Source organism: Macrobrachium rosenbergii, chromosome 16, assembly GCF_040412425.1.
Source record: "Macrobrachium rosenbergii isolate ZJJX-2024 chromosome 16, ASM4041242v1, whole genome shotgun sequence".
Classification (NCBI taxonomy): domain Eukaryota; kingdom Metazoa; phylum Arthropoda; class Malacostraca; order Decapoda; family Palaemonidae; genus Macrobrachium; species Macrobrachium rosenbergii.
In genome coordinates, this window is record NC_089756.1 from 47553131 (window position 1) to 47578130 (window position 25000).

Here is a 25000-nt window from a genome sequence, read left to right on the forward strand (position 1 = left end):
GCACATTGTGAAGAGTATATTCATCTGACAAGCTAACGTTATGTGACCTCGGCCAAGCCTCCAAGGATCTGCCCTGTACGAAAAAACTCATCCTGCACGTGCAAACCTTATCACTGAGGACGTTAATGCATTAATTACCTTGATGCCACTTTAATTAGTGCCACTCCCCCTTGCTCTAAATTTTCTGTTGTTTATATCCGCATAGGTGTGTTTATTTAACTGTTCTTTTGTTGTCTTATGGGAATTATATATTTCCTCTCTTTGTTATGTTTCGTTGGTTTTCCCTTTTGACCATTCTTTTCTCTGCAAGTTTTCTTGGAAAGTTAATGACTTCTTGGCCTTTTTCTTATGAGTTTGACTAACTAAACTTGCAAAGACCGCCACTTGTTTTGGAAATCTTTTCTGATGAAGCCAAAGTGAACAGCACTAAACACTTCAACGAAGAGACTGTATCGATGCTACATTTTAATTGCTCCTCCATTTGATTTGATAAGATTTAGATAACTCTCGTCACATCTTATACACGGTCAACGAGAGATATATAAACAGTGTAATAGGGTGAGTGCATAATTTGTGTGTAACTTATCTGCTATGTTTACAGCCATCGGTTGTGCATGATAACGACTCATTGATAACGTTATTAAACGTGCCGCTGAAAAAATAAGATGCTCTTTTTCGATATCAAGAATTTTTATCTTTATCCATGTTGCTAAGATTATATACCAACCTCGGCCGTCCGAGTTTTCAGTGTAAACCGAGCTTCGTCTGAATAGACTCACGAACGTATCAGGGAAAGCTGGATCTGTTTTTGGTTTGTTTTCCTGTAGGGGTTTTAAGGTCATGCGATTCGGCTGTCTTGCTTAAGTTTCAGTGAACAGTCTAAATCTAGAGACAGTTTCTTCATTTGCGTAGATTAAAAATAATCATACAGGAAGAGGAGGAAGTGACAACAATGTTTTTTTGAGGTGAGAGATGACATTGGTATTTGCTTTTTACATATCTAATATACATTGTTAAATTACTGTGCCTTGTTTAAATGTAGTTTTTATGTATATAACGACTCTCTGAATGATGCTATAAATATACGTAAAATAAATGATAAGGAAAAAGGTGCTAGGACAGAGGACTTTGAAGACAGGTGTCAGGGGACAGGTGCTCTAAGACTTTGTTGGTTAGTTTTTCCGTGTGGTGCTTGGAGACTTGTTTGATTTTACTGTCAGTAAATAGCATACTTAGCTTGCAGTTTTCATATATTGCTCACTGTTAAAACATCCTGCAAAAATAAAGCGAAAAACATATGCTGTGTTGTCAGATCTAGCACAAACATACGACTCAGCCGCAGAGGTTGTTGTGAATGGTAGCGACAACAGGTTCACAACATAGATTTTTCGTCACAAGAGCGACCTATATATCTTGATCTAAATAGTGGTTATTCCTTCACTCTTACACTTTGTCCTACTTTCAGGAATCTTGTAGCAAATCCGAGCATACTTAGAATACATCATTGGCACTTCTCTAATCAAGACCGATTAGAGAGAAAGCGCTGGCTTTTGCTCAAGGTCCGAATTCATTCTAGCTTGAGAGTACGTTAGCGTCTCTTAGTTTATACAAGTGTGTCCATTTGTTAAAAAATAAAGCCAATGTAAAAGAGGGTCGAGACTCCTCCTGTCAAAACTGACACTTATGTAAGATATGGCTGAGATGGTAAGTTCCGACCCTTGGAACGCAACGTGCCGTCCCGAAACTCAGCTCAAAGCACTTTCATTCTACGTGCTTGTATAGGAGTCAGAGGTTAGAGAAAAGTAAAAAGTCTAAAAGTAAAAAAAAAAAAAACTTAGGGTTCATTATCCTTAGACTATCGTTGTTCAAACAAAGGAGTATATCGTTATACATTGTTCTTTTTTTTTATTATTATGTAAGGAATCTGTGGACTGGTACCAAATGTGACGTCTTCAGGGCGGAGCTACAAGAGTAAGTGACGGTCTTTTTGTTCTCAAGTCAAATTACTTCGTCCTTCCCCTTCCGCTTTCCGTCTTTCTTCGAGCCTTCCCACTTTTAGGCATGATTTTGTCTGTTTAACACTAAAGTTGTATCCGCGTCAGTCTTTGCTTGAAAATAAATCGACCAGAAATTTATAAAGCAAATAAAAAACAAAATGGAACATGTCTTCACTACTACCCACGTGATTGTTTGCAAGACATCCTGGTTTCGGTTTATGGCTACCTAACTGAACCATTCGCCTCGTTAATTAAACTGTAATTAACTTAGAAAAATCCACCACTGCATTTAAATATAGTTTTAATGACCTGGCGCATGCATAAAAAACTGTTTGTGTAGGTCCACTCTATAAACTGTAGGTGTAGGACAGACTTACAAAATGTTTTTGTTTTTTTGGACCGAATGGTAAGGTGTTGGTGTAGGACGGGATTATAAGATTTGTGGGATTATTGGGTCCCGATACAGTAAATGCGTCTGTATACACAAAACATGTTTAGGTTTCCTTTAAGTCGGTTGTTGGCAGCTTTTAATGATGCACTGATTGACTACTCGGTTCGTGTTTTTCGTTGTAAACAAAGGGATTGTGACTGTATACAAGTTGCCATGCGTATAGAGTGATTGGAATTCCTTTTGTCACCCTTTTTAGTTCTTCACTGCAATGTGTAAGGAAAATACTTATCATGTATTTGACTTTTTGTGTGTGGATGTCTTATTTATCTTTATCACATATATTTCTGTGAATTTTTACTGAGTATGCATATTCTTGTCATTGGAGACCTGTAATCTTGCCTTTCGTCTTTGTGGTGGCAACAGTGAAGGATTAATGGTTAGATAATGTGGTTGTCATTCATATAACTGGGTTTTGTCTACAGCAAATTCAAGTTATAAAGCATGTTTCCTCAGAATAGAACGATAAACATGTTATGTGAACCTGAATGAGATTTACTGTTAGATCTTCTCCAGTTGATGACTGGGATTTAATTTATTTGACAGTTCGGTGGTTCGTTGAAGTACCCCATCGTCACTAGTGAACCTAGTCACTTTGACGCAGTCATTTTGACACCAGGTAATTTACAATCAGTCAACAGTAGAAATGCCTACTTGACTGTTGGTGTCCTTTGCTATTGTAGTGCTTACATTGGACATAACATCTGTGAATAATTTATCAGAATCATTCAAATAATTACTTCCGATAGAGTCTTAGATATCGCAACTTAAATTTCCATGCGATTTTATATTGTTTTTGTTATTAGGCTTAGGAAAATAAGAAATGCATATCTCATCCATCCTTAACCTTCTGATGCCCTCTTTTAAAACTAGTATTACTTTCCTTCTGATGAGGTCCATAACATTGTTGATTATTATGAGACGCATGTTATCCTTGATTAGGTGTTGATGAAGAGCTGGCATCATCACCTCTCATCCTTGAAAGTGCAGCAATATTTTTGTTGTCCTTGGAACACTAACACTATCTCTGTAAGCCTTGGAATGCTTGCATTATCTCTTCCATCCTTGGAAATTCTTTCATTCGGTTATCTTACATTTCTTAGTACTTTAATTTTGTTTGTTACTGGTATTTTATCTGCTTAGCGGATGGGAGAACGGCTGTGGATGATGGATAATCATGTTTATAAATAGAGTAGACAGTCGTATTGTATATGACGTAGCCTGGTGTATTTTCTTGCTTTTCTGTGCGATCCCTTAATATTCAAAGTGCGTTGGAGGCGTTCATCCGATGCCAGAGGTTTATTGCAAGTTTATAAAGACCCTTTTATTATTCTTCTATGGACGTCTCATGGCCACTCCCTGAGGAGCGGCTGAGGAAAGTTGCCATCAGGGAAGGCCACCCAAGTATTAAAAGAATAAAGTAAAATAAAATAAAATAAAATAAAAAGGGAAGGCGTGGCCTTACACGAACATTACCAACGCAATGGCGACCGACGTTATAGAAAAACGAGACAACAGTCTTGAGAAGAATAAAACAAAAACAAAAAAGAAATGGAAGATGAGGAAGAGAACACACTGTTGTGATATCATAAGACTTCTTCGGTCTGCGCTATAATAGGGTCCAGAATCTCTGGGGGATCTGGGACACGTTATTTCTCCTTCTCCCTTCTTAATTACCACTGTCCCTAATAGCCCTTCTTAACGCGCTTACTATTATAATTATAAATGCGTGTGTGTATGATTATGTTTTCTTGTGGTTAAAGCTTAGGGCGTCTACCCCAGCAATGGGTGGTGAAGTAAATAAACGAGGCAGCTTTCATTGCCAAGTATTCGTCTTCATTGCTTAGTCATGAAGGAAATCCACGTGCAAAATACAAAGCAGCTCAAAAACACTTGTAGCTGCATATATATATATATATATATATATATATATATATATATATATATATATATATATATATATACATACACATGCATACATACATATACATACATACATATATATATATATATATATATATATATATATATATATATATATATATAATATGTACTTTTAGTACCGGCCAGGTTTTTCATTTTCCTTTCGTGGTTTTAACACACATTATGTGATTACGTGTTAATGCTCGTGATTGGCGCGCCCGTGCATGCATATATATATATATATATATATATATATATATATATATATATATATATATATATATATATATATATAGATAGATAGATAGATAGATAGATAGATAGATAAAATTTATCCATAATTGTACATTCCGCCACACACACTTAACAAAAACACATATTTACAAATTAGTAAAATGAAGTCAATTATGCACTTGTGTACGAAATAAGTTATCGTTTGATTTATAAATACAGGTTGTGTAATCGTCTTAGCTGATAATGCTTCAATGACAGAAGAACTATCCTTTATAGCGAACTTTCAGTCTCAAGATTCTAATCACTATTGGCCTGCGACCGAACGGTTCACTGATCGTTGTTAATAACATTGAAAAGAGATAAAATATTATGCATGTCATTTCAGTCCTAATATTCACAGCTCCTCCACGCTCAGCCTGTATGCTTCTGCTTTGCTATCCAAAGGCTTTAGGACCGTATGGCTATTTTATGTATTATGATTATCTTTTAAGGAAATAGAATTTTTTAAAAGAAATATAAAAGATTGACTTTAACGTGAATATGTTTTTGCACCTCAAGAGGTAAATTCTAGTACTATCGAACACTTGAAGAAAACATCGCTTGGTAAAATGGTAGTCAGTCATGGCGTTTTTCCGAATGTTCCTCCGTATTTTGAGAAAAAAGTGCATTACGAAATTTATTTTGCTCTCTCTTTATGTACACACACTCCACACACACACATACAGACATACGTACATTATATATACACACACACACATATATATATATATATATATATATATATATATATATATATATATATATATATCTTTTTGTGTGTATTTAATCCTTACAGCAGCAGGAAGAAATTACCAAGATTTCGTCTTCATTACAATATATCTAAAAATTTTCTTGAAAATGATTTCTTCTAAAGACGAACCCTCGGTAATCTTTGTATTTCTGCTCCCGTGCGGGGCAATATGTATATATACGTATATATATATATATATATATATATATATATATATATATATATATATATATATATATATATATATGTATATATATATATATGTGTGTGTGTGTATTTATGTGTGTGTATGCACGTTTAAATATATTATATGATTATATCTATATCTATGTACAAAGATTACCGAGGGCTCGTCTTTAGAAGAAACTGTGTTCAAGAAAATTTTTAGATATATTGTAATAAAGACAAAATCTTGGTAATTTCTTCCTGCTGCTGTAAGGATTAAAATAAAATACACACGAAGATTATATATACATACATACATACATACATACATACATACATACGTATAATGTACGTATGTCTGTATGTGTGTGTGTGAGTGTATGTGCATAAAGAGAAAGCAAAATAAATTTCGTAATGAACTCTTTTCTCAAAATACGGGGGACCATTCGGAAAAACGCCATTACTGACTACCATTTTACCAAGCGATGTGTGTATGTTTTACCATCTTTCTACTGATTATTGCAAGAGCTACAAACTTTATTCCTTCACTCTTTTACTGGTGGTAGTGATTAATGTTATGTTACGCAGTATCATTCAGCACTGAATATTCATCGTAAGCGTCGTGGAAAAAGGTAACTAAATATATGATTCAACGCAAAAAGAAACAGAAACAGAATGAAAAGAAAACTACATTTAAGTGCACAGTTTCACGTGATATCAAGTTAAGGTCGTTTGACGTTTTGTAAATCCAGTCATACCGGTTAGGAATAGCAGCGTGTACAAGTGTTCGTCTATTTCGAACATGCGAATTTAGGTCCCAGCGATGGCTGTACCAAGACCTTGGGCTGTGCGGTACAGCACGCTTCGAATATGCACTGTGCTCTTTGCGCCTCTCTCCTGAGCACTGTGTTCTCCATTTTCTGTGGGATGGTGACTCGTATCTATTGATTTATTCGTATATCGATCTAGTAAGGTAGCGCTTTTTGTTTTAAGGTTAAGGGACTCTGCATATATATATATATATATATATATATATATATATATATATATATATATATATATATATATATATATATATATATATATAGGGTACATTTAATTATATATTTGTTGTACAAGAAAGATCGTATTGAAAACATTCTCATTCCTAGTGCTTCTTATACCATTCTCCCAGAGGAAAACATTTTTACAGATTACAAGAATATACTTTAATTTACAAATTCAGTATATGCTTGTTTATAGTGGAACTAGTGCATGGGAGGAATGTCGGCGCCATATCCATTTAAAATCAGAGCCCTTTTCCAAAACATATAAATGTAAAACTATGTTCGTTGTGTTTTGGGCAGCTAAATTTGACAATCAATTAATCTGTAATATCCTTAATGAAACTTCAATTATATATGCATACACATATAGATAGATAGATGGATGAGTAGACAGATATAGATTGATAAATAGATGTGTGTGTGCGTATGTGTAATTAGACAAACAATAATTGTTGTATACGTCATGCACTTTATTCTTTTGCTATAAATTATTTTCACTTCTTGGTAACTTTCGTAAGATTTGCTCCTTTTCGATGACAAAAATGAAGGTCGCGAAAATTATATAGTAAATGACGTGCATCTTATTTCTTGCTAGTCTTATTTTGCAATGGAGAGGGCGTCTTTCATGGTAAACCGGATATGGCTGTAAGATAACAAAGAATGAGAAGAGACGAAAATACAGGAAATTCTTTGTTTACTGTTTTCGAGGTGTTTTGTGCCTGTTTTTCTTCGAGTGTGCAAGAGTCAGCTTCGAGAGAAAGGCTTTGTGCTTTTCGGCATGACGTGGCGCTTTTTTCGTGATGTTTGTGAATAGTAGTTACCTAAACCACATATGTGAATCGAACGCAACCTGGAATCAGATTCGAGTTAACATATTACTAACATCGATTATTAATAATTCAATATTACCGGTTTGAAAATAAAGGAAAATGATTCTGCAGCCAATACTTTCTTGTAATGCAGTTATCTGTTTACTTAGAATCCATGAAAATTGATTTAGCTGCTGCTGGTACCCTCATGAAGAGAGTAGAAGCAAGAAAATGTACGGAAAGTGACTAGAAGCGAATGCATAATCAGCGTTGCGTCAGCTGGCTTTATAACATAGTGCGGAGTAGCGGTGTTGTGCTGACACACGGGCTATATCGTGTTCGTGTGTGCCAGTGGTAGTGGCTGAGGCCAGGGTGCCGAGACACAAAGTGAGGGAGTTGTGATGAAGAAAAAAAAGGTGACAATTTTAGTCATTAGTTGTGGTGACATCTGGTTCAGTGCACGTGTTCTCCGCTGTGTCGTCCCGTGTTTGATTCCCCGTCGTGTTCGGTGCGAATTTAGCTGAACAATGTTTTTAGGGGGAGTGATGTACTCGAGGTAATGTTTGTAGTTTAGCCGCTTCTTGGCGACAGTTTAGACACATGCGAGTTGGGGAAACGGTCTGAAAGGAGTTGGCTTTTACGTAAAGAAATGAACAACCCAGAATGAAGCGGCCCATCGATTTGGGATAGACGTCAATATCATTGTTGTACTGAACGGCTCAACGTGGATCGAGTCTCACTGGTTGGCGGAGCCGTGATCTTGCATGTCTGAACCATGTGAATCAGGCTTCTGTACGAGAAAGTCTGTGGTTGGTGGTGACCGAGGAGAAGCGCGTGTTTGTGTGCCTTTAGCTGGGCCTCGCTGTGACGCTGGGGTGTTCCCCTTACTTTAGCGAAACTTTAAAATCCGCGTTTTAATCCTATGCCAGAGTGCCAAGAGGAGAAGAGACCCACCAGCCGACCAGCCTGGGGTTGCCAACTGGGGCCAAGGACAGAGAAACCCCAGGGTTTCTCGCCTTATTTCAAACGTTCACGCCATAGGAAGGTAAGATTATCACACCGATGCTGGTTCTTGGCGACTCAAGAGAGAGAGAGAGAAGAGCGCTCGATTCAAATGTATGTTGTTGTTTGGGTGTTGTGCAGATGTGCGATGATTACTGTTAATTTTGCTATTACTTCATTCGTATTTTTCTTGTAGATTTGTCGTTTGGTCTTCTATGACTGTCTTTTATTACTTACTGAAATGTTACGAAAATTCTGTTTATTCTGAATATCTGTTTAACGCCTGTTTTTTGCCTAATAGAAGCTGCGTTAGATGCCAAGTTGTGGTTGGTGTTGTCTCCCGTTTGTCTTTTCCCTGAAGTTTCCCGTGTTTGCGGAGTTGCCAGACATCTGTCAGGCAGCTCTTGTTTCGGATTGACCGGGTGCAAGGATAACACACTGTCCTGACTACAACCCCTTTTTTTTATTTTTGGTGTACAGGTAAATATAATAGGCTTTTAAAAACAAAGGTTTTTTTATATTTCTGTAGATAGCATCCATAATTATTTCCAACAAACCTGTAGGCACCAGTGAAAATCCATTTACATGTACTTAAGTATTGTATATATAGTACTATACAAATGTATGTATTTAGATATATAAATATACTCAGTATATGCACAGTATATGCAATATATATACAATATATATATATATATATATATATATATATATATATATATATATATATATAATATATATATATATAATATGCACACCAACACTCATACGCATACTTACTCTTAAGACATTTTTTACTTGTTGCATCTTTTTCATATTAATAACTTAGTTATCTCCAACCTTCCAGATAGGTTTTTCCCATTAACTTTTCAATTTGTTTCCTCACATTTATATTTGTCTCATTATGTAATGGAATGATAAGGCTTTACGAGAAAGTCATATTTGTCAAGTGGTTTTATCTCAGCCGCAAGTAGAGCGTTGTCGTCATTAATGTTGCAAGTTACTTTCTTTCACCCTGACAGTGTTGGGGACTGAGGTGAATTTATTATTAATTATTTCTTTCTTAATTTGCACTCAAAGACGTAATGTTTGTGTGGGAGTCTTATTTTTATCATTGTTATGTTTTGTTGATGTTATTGTTCTTACTGCTGCTGTTGTTATTGCTGTTGTGCCCTTGGGCGAATAATAGTAATGATAATAATTATAATGAGATCACCAGTAGTCATGTTTGAAATTCTTATCATCGTCAAACCTTAAAGTAAATGGACTGACTCCAAGATAGGGAAATTCAGTTTCGGGTTACTAGTAGGCTTACCTTGACCCTGATGTATATTTTGGGATATTTAACGCCGACACACACACACACATATGTATAATACATACATACATGCATACAGATATAAATATACATATACATCTATATATATATATATATATATATATATATATATATATATATATATATATATATATTGCTGTCGTCTGTTATGTTTGATTTTTCTGAAAGGATAAATGGATTGGTAAACTCGGTGCGTTTTGCTAAATCAAGAGTGGGAAAAACTGAGGTTACATGAATAACTATACACGGGGCAAAAGTGTAACTTGAACAGTGTGTCATATATTATTATAAAATACGAGCTGTTTATAGATTTCATTAAAAACCAGTGGAGTAAGCAACAAGGTAAAATGTCCATAAAAATTTAAATAATGGGAGGAAGAAAAGTGTTGCGTCATCACAGAGCACTGACGTCAGTGTATATAAGCATGTAAATAGATAATGAGGAAATTCGTGAAATTTTTGCGCTAATTCACAGTTTCGCCTACAAATGTTGTTAGCAATTGAAGAGCATGGACAGACGAGATGGCAAGGCAATTACGTGTGAAATTCGGCTAGCTTTATCGGGCAAAGCCGAGTCTTATTTATAGCTCCAAGGTAATGCAGTCGTTATTATTATTATTATTATTATTATTATTATTATTATTATTATTATTATTATTATTGTTAGCAATCTTTTATACAGTGGAACGTCTTTATTTGATTTTTTATAGTATCTGATAGATGCTTGTTGCAATGATTGCAGTATTGATTTCCTATGCCATGTCCACCTTTTAGAAGTTTTTCTTTGATATCCACCTGTCTGTCTGTCTATCTATTGTGTTCTTTTGTGTGCATATTATAGATTTATATATATATATATATATATATATATATATATATATATATATATATATATATATATATATATATATATATTACATCAAAATGTTTCCCCTGACAGAGAATGACTCACAAGAACAGTAAAAATAATGATTATTGTCACATTTACGTTTAAACTGCTGAATCGGCAATAAAACCCACCACTCACCTACTCACCAAGGGAGTTATGATATTGATAAGTGCCTCTGCCACGACCAGATTCGAGAAAGGGCTTCGTTTTGGGTACAATATTAAACAGTCGACTTTGACACTCGCTCTCATAGCCGTGGCAGGTGCACTTACCAGTTATAATTGAGTGGACAAAGTCGACTGTTAATTGTTGTATTTAGACCAAAGGCTTAAGTTCGAATCCTGGCCAGGTCAGATGCACTTATCAGTTGTCACTCTTTCCCTCTGGGTGTAAATATGCCTAAGGAATAGTGAATTCGGTATTTAACGATATTTGTTGCCTAATATTAGAGAAATTAAGAAAGTCACGCGTGCAAAATTTACTTAAATTCACACACACGCACACACACATAGGCCTATATATGTGTGTAAAGGGAATGTACCACTTACTGAGTAAATTTTGTTCTTTGCGGCATTTTCACTTCTTCAGCAGTTTAACTTTTCTTGTAATATATTTCATCCGTTCTCTTGGCGTGTCATCTTCCGACCTGTCCAACTCCTTGAAATCCTTGCTAGGATTTTCACCTCCCGCATAAGAAGGACTCAAAGAATTCTACAAATAGGGCACTGTCGCCTCGTCAAAAAAATTGATAATGACTATAAAATTAATGGAAATAATGATATCGAGGATCGTGATTTGTTGTACGGCCGCAAATCGAGAAGCGTAGAATCATTGCCTAATTGTTCTCTGTAAAGATCAATGGATAATTGCTCTGCTCATTAACCCTTGAGCATTTGAGGGTGTTCTGGGTAACTGCCAGTGGAATAAATATGATTTTTCGTGGCGAAAATTATTGGATATGATCCAGGTGGAGGGAGAATACTGATAGAGATTATCATTTTAAAAATTGAAGATAGTGAACCTCATCTGCATGATAATAATAGATGTCATCATTCTGACGTGATTGCATAATTGATTATATATATATATATATATATATATATATATATATATATATATATAAATATATATATATATATACAACATATATATGTATGATATATATACACAACATATAATCGCATCATGTTGTATATATATACATATATATATATATATATATATATATATATATATATATATATATATATATATATATATATAGATATAGAGAGAGAGAGAGAGAGAGAGAGAGAGAGAGAGAGAGATTATACTTTCATTTAATTGTCTTGTCATAAATAGAAAACGTTGTTGGCAATGCTAACGTGACCAATAAATGAAGAAGTCGAAGCAGAGCAGAGTTAACGTATATATTTTTAATAAATGTACAACTTTGGAATTTGTATTCAGTACTATCAATGAAATGGATGACCGTTACTGTTACTACAGTGACTACTACGGCAGCAGTAGAGGCGGTAGCCGTCATGACAGTAAAGGTAGAAACAAATAGCAAGCGAAGCATTTAATGGCTTAGTAACTGTGTCTCAGTGCAGCTGAAGGCGACGTTCAGTCACTATAAGGGAATTTGTTGTCTCTGGCGACGTCTCCTGTGCATTCTTTCATAGCAGCAATGGCAACTGCTTCTGGTTGATACATTTCTTGTCTGAAAGTCTGATAAAGTTTCATTTATTTTTTAAGGTGTGTGTTTTTACGAACAAGTCAGTCTTTCGTGACTTTCGTCGTTATTAAGATAAAATGTCGAGATAAATATCAAGTAAAATTAAAGTATATTTTGCCCTTTCAGAGTTTATTTAGCCTATTGTTAAAGGTCCATTCAGTTAAGAATTAGTGTAGGATTTAATAATGTTAGAATAATCGGTTCAGCCTGACTGTTTTGTATCTTTTATTTACAGTTAATAATTGTCTATTTGTGTGCTTCCGTACACAAGACCGCACAAAGGTATTACAAAAGACCCAAAGACAATAAAGAGAAACTTGAGATACACAAAGACGGTCGTACCACTCTTGGAAGAGAGAATAAAGAATTTGTACTAAGATACAGGAGGAATTATTATTAAATAAAAGGAACCTTAGATCTGGTACTACCCATTGACTTGATGAGGTTGATGGGGGAAGGAGCTGATTTAAATTTCGGAACACATGGGTGGAAGAGAGGCGAATTCCGATTATAAGAATCAATTGCATTGCTAGTATAATACAGAACTTTGAATTTAGTTCAGTCATGGAAGAGAGATGGTAGGAGCCTTCCGATATCAGCAGTATCTACGATAGCCTAAGACTCCTTGCCTTAAGTCGGATTTATTTTGAGAGCCCTCGATACTATCAAATAGGACGTTAAGATAATTGCAGCTTTCAAAATTTTGTTGCCGCGCGTAAACGATAAGAATAAAAGGTGAGTAATATGATGAGCTTGACTGGAAATGCAGACTGTAGACTTTCCAGAAGTCACTTGAGTATGTGTAGTTCATTGTGTGCTTACGTACAGAATGGGATCATAGGTGAATGAATATTTAGATTACATATCGCTTATCTGGTTTCAAGTATTTATGGGAAAGTATTACAGATAGAAGTAGTAATTAAAAAGAGATTAGATGTGAGAAAGTGCCCAAAAATTATTTCAAGGAAAAACTGGTTTAGATAAAAGGAACCAACTTGCACAGTCCAAGTTTCATCACGAGCTGCCCACAAAAAAAGTGGCAACCACTGTCGCAGGAGAATTAAAAACCCGGATGTTTTCTTAAAAGCAACGGTTAGATCTTGATTACTGTAAAATAATTTTGAGAGAAAAAGTTGTAAGACTTTCTGGGAAAACGGCATCCGTATTCCGTATTTATATTTGTTATGAAAGTTTGTCGTATGGGATGTTCATTGTCAGTGATAATGGTAATAATAGTTATTATTATTATTTACGATGTGAACGAGTTCTTGTGAAACGAGCCAGAAAGTCCAACTTGATTTCTAGGAAGTCTCCTCAGCCTGAAGTGCCCGTCTAGGAAAAGGAAGAGAAATAGATACGTCTAGGATATAAGTACAACTGATTTAGGGAATGAATAATACCTTAGTGGGTTAGTGCCGTCAGTGCACCTCATGTGATGCACAGTAGGCATTACTAAAAGGTGTTTGTAGCGTCCTTCGTCCCCTACCTGCACCCACTCTTCAACCTCTTAATTTACATCCATTCCCGTTTTCATTCTTCAGTCTCGATGTCCAACCTCTTTAACTGTTACTTTGTAGTGCAAATGTGGGGTTTTTTCACAGTTCCACTTTTAGATCCTTGTATTTCATCTCTTTTATTTTCTGGAGCTCTGTCCTGTTGTCTAAACACAACTTCCTCTTCTCACTGTCCTAAGCGCTGAATGGCCAAAAGTGCCTAAATTTCATAAAATCGAGCAGGAGATGTATATAGTGTAGGATCCATAACAATATCGCTTGACGAAGAGTTGGGGATTATGATAAATATATCGATAGAAAGCAACTAAGAAATCATTAAGCTTTAGGCACAAGAATGTATTACATGCAGGGTGGTATTGCACCCATTAAGTTTCCGTAACGACGTAATAAAATTAAATGATAAATTAGCCGAAAATTATCACTAAGGCTGCTCTTGCTCTGTACGTTGCCTGCCAAGAACATACCGAAGTGAGACATTAGATGCATCGAGGTTAGAAAAAAAAAAAAAAAAAACTTTTTCATGGCCCTATTTCTTCACGGACTCAAGGAGCTGCAAGGATTGGAAACCGAGAAAAAACAAAGGCTGAACAACTGAAGTTGCTAATAGATACCCTTGTGCCTTGACATTATCGAAGGCGCCATTGCTTTTAAAAAGAAACCTTCCCGACGGACGGTTTGTGATGATACGATTTAGCCTTTGTTGCTCGGGCCTTGCCAAGAGTCGAGATCTTGTGGGTGGTGATTGTTGTCAGCAGTTTCTCTTTTTATCAGGCGTTCCTTATTTTTAATTTTTTCATTTATTGTGGGATGTTGTTCTCCCACCCTTCGTCTTCTTGGAAATGCAACACGGCTTAGAATGTTTGTTTTAAATCTCTCTCTCTCTCTCTCTCTCTCTCTCTCTCTCTCTCTCTCTCTCTCTCTCTCTCTCTCTCTCTCTCATAGATACGACTTCAAGCATTGGATTCAAGCGTGCATAATTATATTCAGCTCCTCTCTCTCTCTCTCTCTCTCTCTCTCTCTCTCTCTCTCTCTCTCTCTCTCTCTCTCTCACACACACACAGATACGACCCCAAGCCTTGGACTCAGGAGTGCATAATTGTATGCCATTGCCACTCCTTTATCCGCATAATTATTTAGTTACTGCCTTCTAGCTTGCATTATCATGCATGATTCAAGATGTCTGTGTGACATTGCCACGTTAATTGAGGGTTAGTTCTCTGGCGTCAATAAAGTTTTGCAAAATTTAGGCTGTCGCTGAGCTTCGTGAGTGTAGAAGGTCACGGTATTGATTTGTTCGTGGATAACTGTCAATTAGTCAGTTTCCTCAGTTACCTCGGGGAACAGAATTGTATGAATTTGCTAGGTAGAGTTTTCGCTCAGAAGTTATCACCCATATTCATAAGCGTTTTGTCTTAATGTATTCCAGGTTGTAATCGCTTGAATAATGGTTTGGGGCTTTTGTTTGGTGAGTCGGTAGAGCTGCGGAGTTCAATTCCCAGGCCGGCTGATGAAGAGTTAGAGGAATTTATTTCTGGTGATAGAAATTCATTTCTCGCTATACTGTGGTTCGGATTCCACAACAAGCTGTAGGTCCCGTTGCTAAGTAACCAATTGGTTCTTAGCCACGTAAAATAAGTCTAATCCTTCGGGCCAGCCCTATGGAGAGCTGTTAATCAGCTCAGTGGTCTAGTAAAACTAAGGTATACTTAACTTTTTTTAAATAATGGTTTGGTTCTTATTAAATTGAAATTAAGTATTAGAGTGTATTGCTCTTTGTCCAATTGTAAGCATATTTATTCTCACTGTAGTAGTTTAGTTTTACCCGTCGTTTTAATGTTTATTCATATACGATGTATTTGTGCTTATTCATAAATTGGCACTCCTTATTTTACCTCCTAGCAATAAGAAATATTTGTTATATATGTCTTTGTTTTTATGCGTCTTTTACGTGTTTCAGTCAACAAAAAAAACTTATTCATTTCTTCACGAACCAACTGGGATGTGCGGCAATATGCATCAAATCGACTCTGGCGTGTAATTAAGTAACAAGAATCCAAATACAAAGAATCGACGATTAAAGGCGCTTGAGTCGTCAGCGGATGGCTATTTGGCAATCGTCTGCGGCTTTGTTTTTCGGTGTACTTTACGATGCCTATTGTTCCTCGTTTCTTTGTTTTAACGCCGTTTCCGTCTTCGTTCTAGTTATTTCCTTTTTATATACGCTGTTTATTACAGAGACGTGTTGTTTTTTCTGACTGCAAAATTATGTTCTGTCAGATAGGGAAACCGAGAAGGACGGTTATCCCAGTCTAGCTCAGCTACTGTAAGAATAGAATTCTAATCAGGGAGAAGCCATGGGCTGCTTATAGGCATTATATATCACGATTTTGTTTTCATTTATTATCATCAATTCTTCTACAAACGCTGTATTCTTCTACAAACACTGTATTGCCTAAGGTCCCTTGATCATGGTGAAGGACAGGAAAGCCTCGAAACTGGTAGTAAAACTCAGGAGTCCGGTGGGAGTGGCAACCGGTCGCAAGGAGACCAGACATCTCAGGTGGAATATTTTCTATTCCTTCATGGGCCGGAGTGTAACTGGAGTGTATATTCTGTGGACAGAAAAATAATAATAATAAATCAGTAGTTTTTATCCACGGTATTATAATCTTTTTATACATGTTTACTTTACTGATGCCGTTATATTTACAGCTTTTGAATATCTTGATTATGATGTTGGTAGGATGAAAATAAAACAGATTTGCGAAGGCCCTGATTGTGCAAGAATAATAACTTTTGTGTTTGAGTTTGCCAACTAGATTAATTTTTTCACCTTCACCTTTTGCTGCTTCGTAACGGGATTAGAACACTTTTCAGCTGCTGTCATTTTATAGACGTAGAGCATTGTGTATCCCAAAATGCACACTTTTTACTATTTATTTCGGTGAAGTGTCTTACATTGGGGTTGATATATATATATATATATATATATATATATATATATATATATATATATATATATATATATATATATATATATATATATATATATGTATATATATAATTTATATGTGTGTGGAGAGAGAGAGAGAGAGAGAGAGAGAGAGAGAGAGAGAGAGAGAGAGAGAGAAAGAGAGAGAGAGAGAGTTATTAAGTAGAGAGCTTTGTGTGGTTATCCTTGGCTGGTAACAAATCACCCTGTTTAGTTCCATAGTCAAAGTAAGGAAAGGAATTGAAATAGTATAATAGTGGGTTCCAGTTCGTAAGAAAATGATGGACTGATCTTTTAAAAGAGAGGTTAAATAAATCAAGGAAATAAGGCCCGAGATAACTCCTTCCCTCTCCTTGAAGGCTAAAGGAAAGATTATGATTGTAGAAGTCGGGTTTTTTATGACCTGGTGTTGCTTGCACTAAACTGCTAAGGTTTAAGGCAAGATTGTGTATTATTTATTATTTTAAGACAGAGACTTGAGCTTAACCCGTAGAGCCTGCTCTTTTATCTGGGCTTAGACAGCATGGAATGGGTTATAAATTCTGTTATCGACATTGTGAGAAGCAATATTTCTTATCCAAACACTAAGTTGAAAGTTATTTTTTGCAGTGAAATCTTTTGTGTTCACGCCTATTTTTAACAGTGCATGAAAGAAAATTCCATCAGAAATGCATAAGTGCATAATACGTATAGTCGAAAAATTGCCATCAGGAAGAGAAAAACGAATGATAACAGGGTAGTGACGTTCTTAGGATTATGGCCTTTGTATTTCAAACAAAAAAATATATAATATATATTCCTTGCTTCATGACGGGAACCTTCGAGAATAGTTTTCCTATATTTATACACTGTATTTGTTTGTAACCCTTCAGTATCAAATATTCATTCAAAAATAAAAGGAAAAATTCCTTGATTTTTGCCGACCTTTCATTACCAGTCGTACGACACTGAAAGAGAAAAGGAAGAATTCTTTTATATCAAACATGACATATACTAGATAAGATCAACTGTTACGTCGCACGAAAACAACTCACGAGTGAGAGATTCACACTTGTGGATGGCGTAATATCGTCTTGAAACTGGTATTTGAGAGAGAGAGAGAGAGAGAGAGAGAGAGAGAGAATGACTCACTTTTAAGTCGCACTTGTTGATAGAGCATTTAGGTCAAAATGATGAAGATAGGAATTCGGATAACATTACTTGAATAGGCTTTTATTTCTTGTCTAGAGTATACCAAACCTCTCCCCTCAGAGATTTAGTGTCGTTAGTATTTGTTTAGCATGAGAGCCAGTGTTTATTTGTCTGTTTTTCTTTCTTTTTTATTTGTTTTTAGATAATGATTTCTGGTTCCGCATTCAACTCTTAGGATAGTAACCAGACCAAGATACGTGACGTAATCAGTGAAGGTTTGAAAACTCCCTCTTGATCAGACAGTTTTGGTAGAAACCGAGAGGTTTGGCCAGAAGAGCTTTATACTTAACATTTTAGCTAATCGTATTGTGTAACTAAGCTACAAAGTGTAAATGTGCTGTAAGGTGGATATCCCTTTCGATGAATATTACTTAAAAAATTTTAGTATCGGCATCTCTCTTTGACACATCGATGATAACCCAGCCGTATCGGTAAGACAAGTTGCATTTACCTTTGTTAGCATTGAGGCGGATTAAGATATTATCGAGTGATACAGCCATTCGCTGTTAATAAAACAGTCGTTTGCTAGATCTTTTATCAGATTTGATATCAGGGTATTTCCTTCGTTTGACGGCATCAACAACCCGTTGTTGACTGGGCAGAAGATAATGTCAGACAATAAATCAGTATATAATCAATCACTCTGTCGTTTGAAAGGTTTTTTTTTCTCGTGGAAGATGGCTTTCTTTACTTGAGGTTTTTATTACTCAAGTTATTTATTACAAGTTTTCAGTCATATGTTCTTTATGCATAACTAAAGCTGTCTACCGAAGTATGTAAAAGTCGATGGAACTCACAAATGTTGTATTAGAAACAGCTCTGTATTTTAATAGCCAACTCAGTTTTTTTTCCAAATTTATAGTTGTTTCGGAATCCAACAATACTAGAATTTTTCACATGACTTTCTTCACACTTGTTGTCTTTCTACATAGCTCTTTCTTAGTTTTCAAAATAGGTCATCATTTCCGGGGATTCTAGAAGTGTTACAAATTTCCTTTAGAACAACATCTAATCAGTCTGTTTTACTTTTAACGTCTATTCAAGTTACGGTAAACGTTTTTTTATACCTACTGTCATTTGATCGTAAATGATAACCAACGTTCGGTCTGGTCAGTTCTTGCATGGGTGACCAACCAAAAAAAAAAAAAAAACTTGCCGAAAACCGGAGAGGGTCACTCCCTCCACAGGGAATTTTCTTTATTTAATTTAGTTGTATATTGTTTACAGTCATTTACAAAAATTCAAGTTCACATCATACATATTGAATTTTTAAAAGGAAATTAAATTATCATATTTACATATTCTATGGTAAAATACTTTGTTATTTTGTTTTTCATCTTCTGGCAAGGGAAAATAGCGTGTAGATAAAAATACCACCATGATGTAGGTGTAAACTGTAATAATAATAATTATAATAACAATTTCATTAGCAATTATAATAATGTTTCGTCACATTTCTTAAGCAAGCCGCCGTCCGGCCTGACCTCTGCGTTAGACTGTAGCCGCTTTGTCCCTGGGAATTCTTTTCCACAAAGAACCACATAAATCTGGTGTTAGCTTGCAATTCAAATGAGAACGTCCACACTACGGCATGCACTTAACAGGACCAAACCAGTTTGCCAAAGCGCTACCCACGTTACCAGAGAGAGAGAGAGTCTGGCACGGAAGCCATATTGATCTTGTTATGATCCTGCCGTTTCTTTGACAATATTTTTCACACAAAATTTGAGGTAATTTGTAAAATAAAACTATTTTGCGTTGAGGGATGTTTCTTTTAGTTAAATTAAATATTAATACTGAAGGCCTTTCATTTAGCTAATTCAAACAAGTTGTTGAAAACAAGTACTGGACCACTCTATGAATTCTTCCATGTACATCACTGAAGGCTGTACAGACTAATGTTTGTGCACACCAGTTTGGTAAGTGTATGCATTTACTTGATTTAACTGTAGATAAATAGCTGTTGTTTTAACACCAACAGTCACGCAATGGAAAATTTTCGGGTTTTGAACGCCCCTACACTCTTGGTTCCCAAAATTAACTGCAATACCTGTAAGAAAAATAATAAACAGCTTTATATTTAGACATTTAGAGAAGTAATTTCACTGTGTAAACAGAACAAATATTCGGATTTTCTTACATATACTGTATATGGTCATGGTTACCATCTTACATTGAAAAAAATGAGTGATTCTTTCATTTCATTCGCGTCCTAGTTCACGTAACTATCTTGAAAAATGAATTCGCGACCGCCCACTATTTTTCTCAGGCAGGGCTACTGAATTATTGAGAACATTGGCCTCAGATCCAATAAAATCTCCCACCGGGTCACGCGCGTTATACTGAAATCGACTTAGAGCAAAAAAAGTCTTACTTTCAAACGTTTATAGAAACCTCATATATCCGCTAGCCAAAGCCAATCGAGCATTCGATTACCAGTATTTGCCTCTGTAGAAATTACTCTCTCAGCAGTGCACCCTTGGAAAAGAGTTTGGCTAATCTGGGAGGGTAGGTAGCTTAACACTAAGGCTTGGCTCAGACATATCTGGAATGTTCAGGCACGCCAAGGATTTTGGTCGACACATTGATTACAGGAGGGTTCTAGTCATGGCCGCCGTGAAATATAATACGTGAATTAAAGACCGACTTTATGATATATATATATATATATATATATATATATATATATATATATATATATATATATATATATATAATAATTTGCTTTATACCATTACTTTGGTTATACATAAACACGATTGTATATTTTAAAAGTGGAGGTAACCACAACCTTGCTCGTTGCCATTCATAATTATTTGCCATTAATTTTGCTAATTGCTAATTTCCATACTCATTTTTCAATTTTCAGTTTTTGATTGCTTTTGTATTCAATTAAACACTAAGGATTGATGCGTGTGAGATGATAAAATGTTATTTCGAAGACTCTTAATTTAAAAAAGTTAAGTATACCTTAGTTTTACCAGACCACTGAGCTGATTAACAGCTCTCCTAGGGCTGGCCCGAAGGATTAGACTTATTTTACGTGACTAAGAACCAAATGGTTACTTAGCAACGGAACCTACAGCTTATTGTGGAATCCGAACCACATTATAGCGAGGAATGAATTTCTATCACCAGAAATAAATTCCTCTAACTCTTCATCAGTCTTAATTTAAAGCATATTTACAGCTGTAGGTACTTGTTCCAGTAATATATGGCTGTTTTAACTTCAGTGGTCTCATCATCATCCACACTGGCAAATAAACGATTCAAAAGCGTTAGTGAACTGGCGCCTGGTACCCCTCGTATGGTTTCTAGTTAAGTCAGTTGGTAGCATCGCCGACCAGATTTGCGTGTTTTAACCGACCTCTTTTGCAAGCTATAACTGACCTTGCGCATTTCATCAACAACAATGCTTTAAAACCGACCTCCTTGATTTTGTGTCTACAACCTTGCGCTGTGTAATTAACCTACATCGCGCCGTAGAAACCTGAGTGTTTATATCAAGCAACCTTCCTGACTTGTTTTCATAGCTTTTACGCATTATAGTCTTTGTGATCATTATATATATATATATATATATATATATATATATATATATATATATATATATATCTGTATATATATAGCATATATTTAATATTATATGTATATATATATATATATATATATATATATATATATATATATATATATATATATATATATATATATATATATATATATATAGAGAGAGAGAGAGAGAGAGAGAGAGAGAGAGAGACCTACATACATAGTTATATTTATATTTTATATATTATATATTTTATATATATATATATATATATATATATATATATATATATATATATATATATATATATATTATGTATATATATACATGCAAACATTAAGCTACAAATGTCATTTAATATTCAATTCGCTCTGCCTTGGAAATAATACCGAAGGGGGAATTATAATTGATAAGTGGTTCGTCACGTGGCAGGCTCGAACCGCCGAACAACGAATACCATCGACGTTCAGTGACGCTCTAGACCACTCTACCTGTCACGTGATGAACCACTTATCAATTAACATTCCCCTTGGGCATTTTGTAGCTTAATGTTTGTGCATATTGAATGGCACGGTGATGTGATAAAAGTTCAAATATACATATATATATGTATATATATATATATATATATATACATATATATATACATATTTATATATATATATATATATATATATATATATATATATATATATATATATATATATATATATATATATATTAATCACCATGAGCTTATTCCCTTTGAAGAGAGTGGCGCTAGACGATGCATCCAAGTTGCTGGGCCATACCTTGTGTGCTTAGGATTTTACTGGGGCCTAATGTGCGGATGCGTTAATGTGCTATCAGATATATATATATATATATATATATATATATATATATATATATATATATATACATATATATATATATATATATATATATATATATATATATATATATATATATATACTGTATATATTATATTTATGTGTGTGCATGTATATACATGTATATATGTTTATATTGACGATCCATCACTATAACATGCGATGTTTTATAGTAAATTATATACTGTATTATATATATATACTATATATATATAATATATATATATATATATATATATATATATATATATATATATATATACTGTATATATAGACTATGACCATAAATTCAGGTCTCCTAATACCACAACTTTTTATAGAAATTTTTTTTGTATATAAAATCAGGGAATCCTTTGGGATACGCACAATTTTCTTATACGTATCCAGCATTTCTTACTGGTTAATATTAAGGGGTGTGTCATAGTATGCTGCAGTATTTAAGGATGTGTTCAGATTGAATATTATCGATATTTCCAATTTTTGGAGGATAAGAATATTATTTTTTATATATTTGTCGTTTTCTTGTTTTAGCTCCAATATTATAATCAGTAGGAGATGAAGATATAAGATATATATACATTCTTGTGTATGAGATGTAATAATAATCAGTAGTAGTACCATTATTAGCATTCCTTTTCGTCCCTTTCCTATCATAATTAATATTAAGGTAGCAAGTATTAATAACGAGTCAGAGATGAAGACGTAAATTATACATTTATATGTATATGTAAGAGATGTAGTGCCAGTTAATAGTAGCATCGTTTTCTTTTCTCCTATTTCTTACCATTATTAATATTGATTTAGCAGTAGTAGGCAATAAAAAAAAAAATGCATAAGCAATAAACCCCCCCCCAAAAAAAAATGCATAAAAGAAACGGTAACTGATATCTGTCGATTGTTCTGTATCGATTGTCTTCCGCGTTAAATGTCTGCGGGGGCTGCGTTGAGTCATGCACGTGGCGTTGACCCGATGCAATGATGGCTCGTTGACAGACGTGCTACTTACTGCACATTCTCTCTTATCATTAGGCGTTCTTGGTGAGCGTTATTGCACGTACGCTACTTTACATCACTTTACGTTATGCCGATAGTTATATGTACGTATGTGCACAGACACTCATATCTTATGTATGTGTGTATGTGTGCATATATATACACATGTATATATAAATATACACATACATACATATAAACACAAACACACATACACATATATATACATGTGTGTGTGTTTGTGTGCATATATGTATGTATGTGTGTATATGTAGTTATATATAAATATATATCTGTGTATAGTATATTTATGTGCAAACACACACATGTGTATATATGTATGTATGTATGTATGTATAATGTGCCTCTCATACAGGAACGCAACAGAGGGAGCATGTATGAAAGTAGTATGTACTTGCCAAATTAAGAGAAATTTCAAGATGTAGGCTCAGAGCAAGAATAGCAGAACATCGTCGAGGCAAAGAAAATTTCAGGATCAGAGAAACACGAGTCGTTAAACACCTGCAATCAAGAGGGTAGAAATTCGAGTAAAAGAATTTCAGTAGAATAACGAGATATTGAAGCAGGAAGAGAGGCAGAGGAGTAGTAGGGGTTTTAGGGAAAAAAACTGGATCATTCAAGAAATGATAGCAGCGAGATTTCGTAAAACCTTTCCCCAAGTACCACGAAAATCTTGAAATATGAGCACATCACAGCACCTTTTGCGTAACTCTGTTCCTGAATCAGTTAGTGAAATGACAGTAAAATATATTATAAATTAGTCAGAGTAGAAGTATTCCAGAAAGGTCACAGTCAAGTCAGGAATCGGTTAACCCTGACAAGATCGGAATATTAAAACTTGTAAGAAAAATCTGAAAACCCTTTGACATTACACAAATGCAAAACCTTTCTTATAGATTGTCAGTTGTAGACAAACAGTACAGTATGCTGTTTATAATGAGTGGGTAGTACAACAAGATAGATGCGACTTTCGTTATGCATTTTTCAGAGATGACAATCATAGTTAAGTAATGAAAGAACATGTTAAAATGATATATAATAGGATACTTAAGGTATATGATGAAGAACCTAATTACGCGGAGCAAAGTACTGGAAACTGACAGAACATTAATAAAGAAATACTATTAGGTTGTCATATGTTATTAACAAACAGTGTGAAAATTAGAGTTGCACATAGCTACACTTTGTGAAGGAAGTTAAGATTATTGAAGCAAAAAATAATAGGAAAAATGTTTCGAAATAAGAAAATCCATTCTGTAGGCCGCCGCACACAGACGTTTGTTTTTTGTAAAGCAGGGAAGAATTATTCGTTTGTTTGCAAATGGTATTACCGGAAATGTTGTTTAAGGCAACTGGCTGGCATGTTAGATGATAACAGTAATAAGTATGAATAGATAAAGAAGGTGACATGATACAAAATCAGATTAATTTCCTCAAGTTAGTTTTGGTTAGTATTGCAGGAGAAAGAGTCAAGTATCGTTTGTATATTGAATCCCCAAATTTCA

The 25000-nt window shown here is 34.8% G+C and overlaps 1 protein-coding gene across 6 annotated transcripts in view; it reads left to right on the forward strand.

Moving 5' to 3' along the window:
• The window catches only part of LOC136847412 (uncharacterized), a 654742-nt gene that overhangs the window by 402811 nt on the left and 226931 nt on the right, over nt 1–25000 (forward strand). For 2 of the 6 annotated variants that reach the window (XM_067119066.1, XM_067119074.1), the window contains exon 1: nt 752–965. The exons of 2 other annotated variants lie outside the window; for them this stretch is intronic. Coding sequence is in view for 1 of the 4 variants with exons in the window: in XM_067119068.1 (XP_066975169.1) it covers nt 8335–8457 (123 nt within the window). In the remaining 3 variants the exon portion in view is untranslated. Of the gene's footprint in view, nt 1–751; nt 966–7329; nt 8458–25000 lie in introns of those variants that run through there. 2 more of the 6 variants (XM_067119068.1, XM_067119065.1) reach the window with 2 other exon arrangements.